Source organism: Corvus kubaryi, unplaced genomic scaffold (assembly GCF_017639235.1).
Source record: "Corvus kubaryi isolate FWS band 111438036 unplaced genomic scaffold, C.kubaryi_AGA036_p1.0 135, whole genome shotgun sequence".
NCBI classification, from domain to species: Eukaryota; Metazoa; Chordata; class Aves; order Passeriformes; family Corvidae; genus Corvus; species Corvus kubaryi.
The window spans coordinates 5,733,816-5,746,018 of NW_024580669.1; the positions used below are offsets into that span (position 1 = coordinate 5,733,816).

Genomic DNA, 12,203 nt, shown 5'->3' on the forward strand with positions numbered 1-12,203 from the left:
AAAATACTGAAAGTGTCACAATAGAGCCGCAAAAATAGAGCAAGGAATACCTGTGTGGATTTGAAGAGAGCTGTACTCCATTACCTGGGATTTGAAGTGAACTTGAAAACCTCTTCTACAGCCACCTGAAAGGAGGTTGTAGCCAGGGGAGCCGGGCTCTTTCTGCCAGGCAACCACTGCCAGGGTGAGAGGTTGCTGACTCCTAAGCTGTGACAGAGGAGGTTTGGGATGGACAGTGAGAGGAATTTCTTCACATTAAAGGTAATTAGGCATTGGAATGGGCTGCCCGGGGAGGTGGTGGAGTCACGGTCCCTGGAGGTGTTTAAGGAAAGGCCGGACATGGCGCTCAGTGCCGTGGTCTGGTTGATGAGGTATTGTTTGGTTATAGGTTGCACTTAATGACCTCAGAGGCCTTTTCTAAACTAATCGATTCTGTGATTCTGTCAAAGCTCCATTAATAGTAAACACCTCATCTGAGTGAGGTGTGATGACGGTGTAACTTTTTTTTTTTTTTAACAAGAAAGACCATTTCTCTGAGGTTCTTCCTTTCAGCTCTGCCCGGGGACGAAGCTGCCGCGCGCTTCCCCCGCCTGCCCCAGGCACTGCAGAGCTCTATAAGAACAAAAGAGAAACGGCTTGAACTCCGTCCCGCTCCATTTCAACCATTCTCCGCGCCGTTCCCGCTTTCCCAGCCCGTCCCGCCGGGCGCCCCTCACACCAGAGGCGAGAAACTGGGGGGGGGGGAGGGGGGACGGGCGGAGCCGCGCGCGCGCCGAGCCGCCCTCTCCGCTCCGCCCCCTTCCGGCGGGGGGCGGAGCCTGCGCGGCCTGAGCGCGGCCCGCCGCCCCCAACATGGAGGGCTGGCGAGGAGGTGAGGGGGGAGCGGGCTGGGGCTGGGGCCGCCCGGGGGCTCTGCCGCACCCCCGGGCGCTGGGGGGCCGGGACGGACGGGGGGAGGACGGGCGGGGAGGCTCCCTTTCGCTCTCGGCGCTGGGAGCCGCTACCGGTGCCTGTCGCCCGGCTCCGTCAGGACCGTTCCCGCCGCCCCTGCCCACAGACCCCTGGCGGGGTGGGGAGGGAAGGGCTGGGGGTCTTGCCCTCTTCCCTGAGGGTCCTGTCCGCTGCCCCGGGGGAGCTGTGGGAGGAGGACGGGAGGTGCCTGCGGTAGGGCATGGAACGGGGGTGGGACGCGGGAGAGGCGCTGGATCCCGGTGCGGCCGCGGGAAAGGCACCGCTGCCCCCTCCCCAGCTCCTGCGCTGTGAACTGCGCCGGGGCCGGAGAGCCCCGTGGAGCCCGCGGGGAGGCGGCTCCCGCTCTGGACTTCATCCAGCCCCTTGATCCCGGTGCTTCCCGGGCTCTGCGGAGTGTCTCGTCCCTCTAAATCCGCCTGGCTGACAGGGCACTTGCGATCCTTCTGGATGCGGGCGGTGGGTCTCTATTTCCTCGTCCAGTCACCATGGTTGCATCGCAAATGCTCAGTTGCGCTTGACTACAGAAATTTGGCGGTCTTATTAAAGAATGGAGGTTTCCTGCTTGCCGTAGTTCAGTTATGCGTTGCTGTAATTGTAGAGAAATTGCTCGGTTCTTAGTGTAGCTTTCACCTGTGGAAGTCTCTGCCCTCCAAAATATTTGTTGTTCTTTATAAGTGTACGTACTGTACAGAATAAAGGTGCAGGGAGGGAATCATTGACGTGTTTTGCTTGACCTGTTAGAGAAGGGTTGAGTTGAAGACACTGCAGTTGTACAAGAGACTCGTGGACTGCTGTCAGAAATGGTAATGTGGGGACTCTGGGATGAGGCATAATGATTTCAATTTAGCTGAGACATTAAATAGGATTCTTTACCAATTTTCTTATTGTAGCCTGGTATGTGCCATGTCTAGCTTCACTTGAGACCCTCCAAGAATTATGTAGGAAGGAAAATCTCAGATGTAAATCCATTGGAATCACCAACAGGAGTCTAAAGAGTTATGAGGTGGAATATTTGTGTGACTACAAGGTAGAAGAGGTAAGAGAAACACAGACCAATTTGATCACTCTTTCAGCTGAAATTTGGAAGCAATCCAAAGGTAGTTTTGCTCGTAATACAAAGCAGCAGGCAGTGAGGACAAAGCTTTTGCTGGCATCAAATTAAATATATTTTAAACTTTGAACTGTAAACAGAAAGTGGTGTAAACTGCTACTTTCAGCAATGTGGAAGTTACAGACGTTAGAATGTGAAATGTTTCGCCTTTGCGTATCTGATGCTGATGCTTTAAGTGATAGCTCAGTATGAATTATGATGCCTCTCCCTTTATTTGCAGACAACCATGTGTATTTCTCTCTTGACTCTATTAGTCTGTTTAACAAGTAATTAGGGCCATGTGCTGCAAATGGATTCCTGTGAAATTCTGTCTCAGGATTTGTCCTTGTTACCGTTATTTGTCCTTCTCAAATAAATGCAAAACATATGCTGCTTCACTGTAAATACAATATTACATGTATCAAATTAATTACTGATCTGGGAGGATGGTTGATATGACCAATAGTGGGGTTTAGACTTTTTTTTGCTAAATTTTGTATTTTTTTTTTTTGTTCTGTATGTGATACAACTGCATTCTGCTTGTGCATATGAGTCATACAGCAGGTTAGCATAACTTAGCACCTGCCTTTACAAACTATCCTCCTCTTCCTCCAGGTATGCCGTTAGCAATCAGAGTTCATCCCAACTTTTGATTTCTTTGTCCCTAGAGATGATATGTAAAATATGCAAAGTTGTGCTATAAGTTAATTTGCAAACAAAACCCCTGATTTTTCTCTTTCTCCCCAGTTGTAATGTTTATGGGGACATCAAAGCCTTCTGCCCTGTGTGCTGATCCTTAAATCCAGAGCCCTTATAGTTGTCTGTGTGCTCTGTGATGCTGGATTTCAGCAACATGAACTCTGGCTAAATCTGTATCTGTTTCTGTATTTCAAGGGCAAAGCATACTATCTTGTGAAATGGAAAGGATGGCCAGAATCTTCAAATACTTGGGAGCCTCGGAAACATCTGAACTGCCCTCTGCTTCTGCAGAACTTTCTTAGAGACAAGAATGAATACTTGTCTCGGGTGAGAGAAGGCAAAGCACTGAAAGTGAGAAACCATGTTAAAGCTTTGAAACCTGCAATTGCAGATTACATTGTAAAGAAGGCTAAACAAAGAATAGCTCTGCAGAGATGGAAAGAAGAACTCAACAGGAAAAAGAATCATAAAGCAATGATTCTGGTGGAAAACACCGTGGATCTTGAAGGCCCTCCTTTAGACTTCTACTACATTAATGAGTATAAACCTGCTCCGGGAATAAATGTGCTCAATGGAATAACAACTGGCTGTGAATGTGCTGACTGCCCTGCTGAGAAGTGCTGTCCAAAGGAGGCTGGGTTTATTTTGGCTTACAATAAACGTAAGAAATTAAAAATCCAGCCTGGCTTGCCCATCTATGAGTGCAATTCATATTGTAGGTGTGGGCCTGACTGCCCGAATAGGATCGTACAGAAAGGGACCCCGTATTCCCTCTGCATCTTCAGAACCAACAATGGCCGTGGCTGGGGAGTAAAAACCCTCCAGAAAATTAAAACAAACAGTTTTGTGATGGAGTATGTTGGAGAGGTAGGTATGTATTTATCTCATATAGGTGAATTACATACCATCAAGGAAATGGTAGGTAAAATCTAACTGAGCTTTCTCTCAGTTTTAACATTTCTTGACTTCTTCACGCTGAGGGTGGTCAGACACTGGAACAGGCTCTCCAGGGAGGTGATCACGGCAACAAGCCTCATGGAGTTCATGGAGTGTTTGGACAATGGTCTCAGGCACATGATGTGATTCCTGGGGATGTCCTGGGCAGGGCCAGGAGTTGGACTTGATAATCCTTGTGGGACTCTTCCAATTCAGGATATTCTGTGATTCTACTGTATAATAGATCAGTCTGCTTTTGAGTAGAGAGATAAAGAGACATTCAAGTCGACAGCAAAATTATGTTGTCCAGAACATTCCTTCATTCCAGAGCAGTTGTAAAAGGTCAAAGGTAAAGAGAATATTTATCTCATATGGCACTAAAGAATTATTTTAGATACATGCCCTAATAGTGCTTCTAAAGGCAAGTCCTTAATTTCTTTCATGGCAATCATATTCTTCATTCTTCCCTGATCATCTTTATTGGAGTTTTTGCTGTTCCCAAAGCACAGTTGTTAGGAAACTGCCTGCACAGTTTGTCAGTCCCTTTTCTGTTTTGTCTGAACTTCTAAGGTAGTATTTCCAAGCATATTTATTAGTTCCGATTAACAGCAAGAATAAGACTCGTAGTACAGACATTATCTGTTCATTCAATCTCATACTATTTCAAGGAGAACTTTTATGTTATAAAATACAGACCTTGACTTCCTCTTGAGATTTTGTATTGCCCTGTGTTTGTTTATATGGTTCAGCCTCTGCTCTGCTCCAGAGCTCTTCACACCAGCAGTTCCCAGCAGCCTCTCTGTTACAGAGTGTTACATTTCTACCGCAAATCTGCCTTGCTACTATGTTGACTCAAAGTATTTCCTTCTCTCCCTTTGTACAATGTTTATGGTCTTAAGTAGATTTCTTCCATGCTTGCTGCCCCGAAGCTTCTAACTTCTCATTTTCATAGGTTTCGTTTAAATATGCAAGAGGTCAGACATTCCAAATATCTCTGTTAATGCAGAAAGGTGATTATGTAATTTTGTTGCTTAAAGGAAAGCAACTTTTCACCTGAATATACTTAATACCTACTGCTAAGGTCTCAAATCTCATCTGTCAGATTTTAGAGGGATTTGTTGTCCAATTCCATCACATTTTGTATCTCTCTTGCTGCCAAATCATTATTTCTTTGCTGAATCTGCACAACAGAATGTGTTTAATGTGACAGGCTGCAGATGAAGTTGTTTAAGCTGTTTCTTCTGTCGACAGTGACACGCTCGCCTAATTGAATAGATTGAGCTTTGTGAAGTGATGTCTGTCTGAGCTGCCATGAATAGGATCTTTCATTGCAGTCAAAAATAGCAGGAAGAAATGCTTCTGGGAAGGAGGAAATGAACATCGGGCTGTAAATGTGGCTGGGTTTTAAAGACTGATACCTGTTGATCATCTGTGCAAAGGGAGAAGGTCAAATCTTGGTTTTATGTGAAGGAAATGAGGCTTTCTGGGTCTTATGGAAAAAGTGCATATATAGAAACCTCAGGCAGAAACAGTTGATTATATTGTCATCATCAAAACTATTAACAGAGGGCGCAGATATGTTTTCTTTTTCCAGAGACAAGGTAGTGCTGTGCATCAGCTGTAGACAAATTGCATCCAGAGAAGTCTCAGTCACTAATTAGTTCAGCTGTATGTCCTCTTATTCTTCATTCATTAGATGGAATGCTATTTCAACATCAAAAACTTACAGTGGTATTTTTTACTAAGTATTTTTCTAACTTGATTGTGATTTTTGTTTTGATTTAGTAATAGTTAATAATATGATGCAGGTTTCTTTTTTCCTTTTTTTTTTTTTTAGGTGATTACAAGTGAGGAAGCAGAGAGGCGAGGCCAGCTCTATGACAACCAGGGAAATACATACTTGTTTGATTTGGACTATGACTCAGATGAATTTACAGTAGATGCAGCTCGATATGGAAATGTGTCCCACTTTGTGAACCACAGTGTAAGACCTTGTTTTGTATACTAAGAATTCGGAGGATTATCCTAATTGTGCTAGAAATGTCTTCTACTGTAAACATTTCCTTACCATATTCACAGTTTTTCTGGAGTCGTTTGCTTCGTGCCAGCACAGTCCATTCAATCAGATGATGCAATAAATAGAACAGAATTCTTGGCCTTACTTGGATTGAGACTGCCTATAAAAATCTGGGAGGGAGATGCTGCCTGAAGTGGACATCCTATAGGACTGGAGTTTTCACTGAATCCGCTAGTTCTAGACAACCAAAATAGGGTTGGTTTGGGTGTGTTTTTTCCGAGTATGTGAAATACTTAACATGTGACAGGTCCTTAATAAAATTAGCTAGAGTCATAGATGACAAGAATTGATATGTTATTTTGTAGCTGGGCAGGATGGAATGTTACTCTGAATTTCATCCTGCAAGTTTGGTAGAGGAAACAGAGAAAACTCCTGTGCTTTCTTAGGTATCTACAGGGGAGAAATGTAATTTTCCCTCCTAATCTAAACTTGCCAGAGAGCTCAAAAGTAAATTTTAATGAGCAATTTTTTGTAGTGTTTTATTCAAGTTCAACTGAAGTACCTAAAGCAAGAAGGCTGAGCTACATTTGTAAGGATTCCTGAACTAAAAATTATTATTTCTTACTGATCCAGTGTTTGTGAGGTATGCAGTCAGTGTTCTACAAATACAGAAAATTCATATCTTCAGGTTTGTGAGATGATGATACTTGTATTTCATGCAGGCTTGCCAGGGAGAAACAGACAGTTGCTCTTCACTTTCACAAATGGGAGTGAAGTATTTTCAGTCTTCAGTGTAAAGTTAAATGTCTGTAACTTTGCTTCTGATTCTTTAATGTGTGATATATTTCACTGCTAAAGAACAAAAAAACATGCAGATTTTGAGAGTCTCAGGGACTGCTGACTTCTGACACTTAATCCAGAGAAAATGATGAAGTGGTTTCTAGTTCCTGTTTAGTGACCTTCACCCTTCTCCTACCACCCAGCCCATGGCAGGGAATCCAGAAGCCAAGCAGGTTTGCAGTTGACAGTAGAAATTCATTCATAGTATGAAGATGTTATCCCTGGCCTGGAAGCTATGCTTAAGCATCAGTACAGACTAAAGAGTGTGTGAGGCTTGAAACACTAGGTTGTTTTTAATTTTCTTTCAACTTTAATTCTTCTTGTGGGTTTTGTTAGTACATACTAGCCTCTGGATGTAGCTCTAATTACTTTGTCATCATTTTTGTTGTCATCTTTGAAGGTGCCATTTTTTTTCATAGGTTGTTGCATATTAGTGGAGGCTATGTACTGTGTAAAGGTTACCCTCCTGGAAGGACTTGAATCTGAGCTATGAATGTTCTCCTGGAACACTATTTCAATTTGTTTATTTCAGAAGATAACTTAATTGCAGGCTTCTGTCACTGAGACAAGCACCCATTCTTTCTTTCCTGTGACCTTGGTTTACTTAAACACTTCTGTGAAGTTTACTGTTAATTTTTCTAAACAGAAACTGCATTAATTTTTGTTTACAGTGTGATCCAAATCTTCAAGTCTTCAATGTGTTTATTGATAACCTTGACTTGCGTCTTCCTCGAATAGCGCTGTTCTCTACCCGAACCATCAAGGCTGGAGAAGAGCTAACCTTTGACTATCAGATGAAAGGTCTGCACATTTTAACATGGTTCTTGTGGGAGTTTTGGGGTGCTGGTGGGCTTTACTGCAGCCTGACTGATGGTAGCATTTCAGCTCAGGCATGGCTTTTCCTAACTCAGCTCTGGATTTCAGAACAGTCATCGTTCATGGCGTGTAGGGCAGAGAAGAGCACACCCAGAAGCTTTTGCCTGCATCTCTAGTGCATTGCCTCCCTCAGTGCTCCAAGCACATCAGGGATTGTGGCTGGATTGTCTGGTGAAGCAAATGATTTTGAAGCTTTTTTGCAGGAATGCTCAAAGGTATGGTCAGGCTGCCCTTAAATAAAGCTTTCCTTTATTCAAATTGGCATTTCAGGTAAACTACTTTCTAGGTAATCTGCTAGTGATAGTTACTAAGGCAGTTGTAACATCTCAGCAGCATGAGGCAGCATAGGTTTGTCTCTGGGTTCTGGTGTCTTTAGGCCTCAGTTGTAGATGTAGGTCCTATGGAACAGCTGTTTCAACTGGGATAGAGTTAATTTCTTCTCAGTAGCTGGTACAGTGCTGTGTTTTAGATTCAATGTGAGAAGAATGTTGATAACTTACTGATGTTTTGATTGTTGCTAAGTGGTGTTTTTGTCAAGTCAAGGACTTTTTTGTGTCTCGTGCTCTACCAGTGAGGAGATACTCAAAAAAAATGTAAAAAAAGCTGGGAGTGAGCATAGACAGATGACTTGAACTGGTCAAAGGGATATTCCACACCAGAGAATGTCATGCCCAGTATAGAAACTGGGGAGTTATCCAGAAGGGGCTGATCAGAGTTTAGGGATGGTATCTGGGCATTGGTCAGCCATAGGTAAGCAATTGTATTGTGCATCACTTGTGTTTGGCTTTTTCACTACACCTAATAATAATAATCAGCATCAGCATAATCAGAATACCATCATTATTACAATATTTTACTGTTTCAATTACTAAACTGTTCTTATCTCAACCTACAAGTTTTACTTTTGATTCTCCTCCCCATTCCACTGGGGTGGAAGTGAGTGAGTGTCTGCGTGGTGTTTGCCAACTGCGCTTAAACCACGGCACTGCCAAATTGATCTTGAATCCTTAAAAGTCCTTTTTTCTCTATGTTGTCTGTGACACTGACATTGAAGGCCAGTGAAGGCCAGCTGCACTCTCAGCTGCTCCATGTGGATACCTGGGGGCTACAAAGCTCAAGTTTGAGTTTTGGATTCCAATGTGTATGCCAGGTGTTGTACAAGTAGTTGTAACAAGGGTGTCAGTGGAATCTGAGTATAGCTTCACACACAACTCTTTGAACTGGGGTGTTAGAAGGCCTTTAGAAGCTGTTTGAGTACTGAGCATGATCTCAGTCTGTCTTTTAGAACTTCCTGACTTGTGTTCATCTGTGTTGCAGGTTCAATAGATCTGACTTCAGACTCTGCTGAAGGTCTTAGCCCATCCAAAAAGAGGATCAGAACTGTCTGTAAATGTGGAGCCGTGTGTTGCAGAGGTTATCTCAACTGAGTTCGGGTATCCAAAGTCAAATATTTTGTTCTTTTTTTAATGTGTTTTAAGAAGACTCTTCTTTCACAAATATATTCAAGTATTCTTACATCTAATATAAATAAGGATGGTGGAAACAAGGCATTGTGTTTGTAATTGAAATGGCATAGGCCAAAGAAAGAGATTGTAGTGTTTCAAGCCAATACAAAACTGATAATGGGGATTAAAAATTCATTTTTCTAGAACAGTTGTTTAGGACGCAGTAAAATGTATGCAAAGAAAACTCTAAAATGTACCTTGATTTGAACATTCATAGAATCACAGAATAAGCTGGATTGGGAGGGACCCACAAGGGTCATCGAGTCCAAGTCTTAGTCCTGCACAGGACCGTCTCCAAGAGTCACACCTTGAACTTGTGCTTGGTGCTGTGACTGCTTCCCTGGGGAGCCTGTTCCAGTGCCCAACCACCCTGTGGGTGAAGAACCTTCTCCTGATATCCAGTCTAAACCTCGGGTGACTCAGCTTCAGGCTGTTTTCTCAAGTCCTGTCACTGGTCACCAGAGTGGACAGATCGGTAGCTGCCCCTCTGCTTCCCCTTGTGAGGATGTTGAAGAGCACAGTGAGATCTCCCCTCAGTGCCATGGTCTGGTTGACAAGGTGGTGTTCAATCATAGGTTGGACTCGATAATCTCAAAAGTCTTTTCCAACCTAATTGATTCTGTGATTCTGTAATTGGTATTAACAGATCCCAGGTGTAAAACTTGAACTTCTTAGCTAGTGTTACGTAGAATTTTTTCAGTTGTTATGCTCTGATTTTTAGTTAAGATTCTGTAGGAGGACTGCAGTTCCACAGAGCATTTGTAAATATGGGATTGTCAGAAGTAACATTCGCTGTTTGTTTTCATTGCAGAAATTTGGCAGTCATGGCTGAAACAAGTTGCTGGCTACACTTTGGAAATAGATAGCAAAAGGTTAAGGAGAGCAGCCCATTGTCTAACAAAGCAAATGCATTGTGGAGATATGCTCTGTTATCTGTTAGGTGCAAAAGAGCCCTGGGATTGATGTATATTCACAACTGGTTTTGGTTATTTTTACATACTGTGTTTTTTTTACCTAGTGACAGACTTCTAAGATACTAGGCCTGTATTTTCTGGTTGCAAAAATGTTAACTTCAGTGAAGTTAGACTAGGGGTGAATATACCCATTTGCTGTAGACATTTGTAAGATGTTCTTGAATGTAAAGGCTGAGAAATGTGCTGTTCTTCAGCTGCTTGAGTCATCTTTTTTTTTTCCTGATCATCTTAAAGTTGTCTCAATCTATTCATAACATATGCTAAGTTTTGCTTGGCTTCAAAACCACTGAAGAGCAGTTGAGGTGGGTGATGAGTGGAGTTACAGCCAAGGTCCATGCTCTAGGTATGATCCAAATGCTTTATTCTCATGGATTCAAAGCTTGTAAAACTTGCATATTGCTTACAAGTCACATAAATGTTGACAGGGTCAGGCAGAATAATGTTGCTCCATAAATGGATGCTCCATAGCTGGCTGCTGGCTATGTATCATAGGTCAGCTAGTTGCCTTTATAAGGTGCACAGCTGTTGGCTCAGGTGAATGAAGTCAAGTACCCAGCATGTAACTGTTTACTTAATTTCTTAGAAAATGCCTTAAATTCCATGTTAATTACTAGCACTTCAGAAAGAGCATTTCAATGTTGTTCCTTAAGAAGCACAGTTGCATTTGTACTGAAGATCTGGCTCTTTGGTAGCAAATGACATTTTATATGCTACTAGCCAAAATCAGTTTTAAACTTTTGGTGAAGAGCATGGGCCACTGGAAATGCTGTGTGAGTTTTGTAATCTACAATACAGAGATACACATTGAAATAGAGACTTTATATTGTTTAATGAATAGGAGAAAGTTTGCCTAGATTTGGAAGTATTTGATGTGATCAGGCTCACCTGTATCCACACAGTTGATAACCGCTGAGTCTTGTCAGTTTTTATTATGCCATATCTCTAATGATTTTTTTTTTTTAATTTAAAGTTTTAAGTGGAATATGGAGCTTTAATGTCAGCAAACTCTAGATGATCTTGCATCGTTTAGAATCATTAGTGCTTTCTCTTGCATGTAGCTCAAGTGAGCAGTGCATTCCATGTGGATGGAATCTGCAGTCTCCAGCTCCTTAATCTGCTGCAGTCTGCAGCCTGCGCTGTCCCTGCAGGACGGAGTGGCTGCGGCAAGAGATGGATTCCTTGCTCCAAGAGATGGATTCCTTGCTCCAAGAGATGGATTCCTTGCTCCAAAAGATGGATTCCTTACTCCAGCCTCCCCTGTGCCGGGGCACAGGGTGGGCCCCAGGCTCTGTCTCTCCCCATGCCCAGTTTGATTTAAATATTGCAAGTTGGTGCATTTTAGAAGGTAATAGTTGTGGCAGTTGTACTGGAGTGCAGTGTCTCCTTTTCCAGAGGCAGAGAATGTTATCACCAGCACTGGAATAATGCTGCTGTTTGTTAAGGATATGTGTGTTATCTTCTGCCATAAATAAAGAACCGTTAATTTGTGTTCTGGGAGGTAGCAGTATTTTGTATTTATTTGAAGGAAACCCATGGATCCAGTTTCCAACATAAGAGCCTTGAACAGTATTTTATATTTACATATTCAGTGTATTTGGATTGCAGTCAGTAAATGAGCTCAATGGGACACTGTGTCACTTTTAAAACTCCTTTTACTGTTTTTATGAGTTTGGCAGAAAATTGCCGAATTGGAAATGCAGAAAAAGCTGTTTTCAACTTCTTAGGGAACCTAAACCAGCCCAGCTTCTGCCTTTGTTTTGCTTTGTGGTCTGTTGGCATCGTCACGGTCACCAGTTCAGTCGTGTATGCACTTCTTGGGGGCTGGTGACCTGTCCTCCAGCTGTTCATTTTTGTTGGTTTTATTTTTATTTTTTGGTAGCAAAACTAAAGCTGCAAGATCACCTGTAAGAAAAGCTATTGTCTATTTATTTAATCTCCAATTAAGTCAATCTTTTGGTTATTTTTAATGTATGTTTTAGGAACTGTATTAGAATATGCAGTTTGTAAGCTCAGGAACATTTTCTTTTCATATTGTGTCATCTCTAGTATTGCTATCTTCCTATAGTTTTTGATAAAATAAATTAAATTTAGTTTTTCTCTTGTTGTTGTCATTCTTAAAAAAAAAAATTAGGCTGTCAAAATTAGTTTTAGCAGTAGAATTTGCTTTAAGACTGCAACCTCTTAATTCTTGGCCTGTACCCAAATTTTCTAGGACTGTAAGGACTCCAGCAGAGGGACCATGAGGAAATTATGTGTTTGCAGTTCAGAGCTGATAAGAACTGGTATAAATTTAC

General features: G+C 42.4%; 1 protein-coding gene across 3 annotated transcripts; it reads left to right on the forward strand.

The window, feature by feature from the left end:
- The first annotated feature begins 782 nt into the window (after positions 1 to 782).
- Positions 783 to 12,006, forward strand: SUV39H2 (suppressor of variegation 3-9 homolog 2). 3 transcript variants are annotated; one of them, XM_042053391.1, is made up of 7 exons: positions 835 to 871; positions 1,863 to 2,008; positions 2,957 to 3,628; positions 5,535 to 5,681; positions 7,226 to 7,355; positions 8,748 to 8,863; positions 9,747 to 12,006. In XM_042053391.1, exons 1-6 carry the CDS (start codon positions 853 to 855, stop codon positions 8,855 to 8,857), a joined length of 1,224 nt encoding a protein of 407 aa, XP_041909325.1. In that variant the 5' UTR covers positions 835 to 852; the 3' UTR covers positions 8,858 to 8,863; positions 9,747 to 12,006. The 3 variants fall into 3 exon arrangements, with proteins under 3 accessions (XP_041909315.1, XP_041909325.1, XP_041909333.1); XM_042053399.1 differs by having other exon boundaries at positions 10,968 to 12,006; XM_042053381.1 differs by having other exon boundaries at positions 783 to 871; positions 8,748 to 12,006.
- The last annotated feature ends 197 nt before the right edge of the window (positions 12,007 to 12,203 follow it).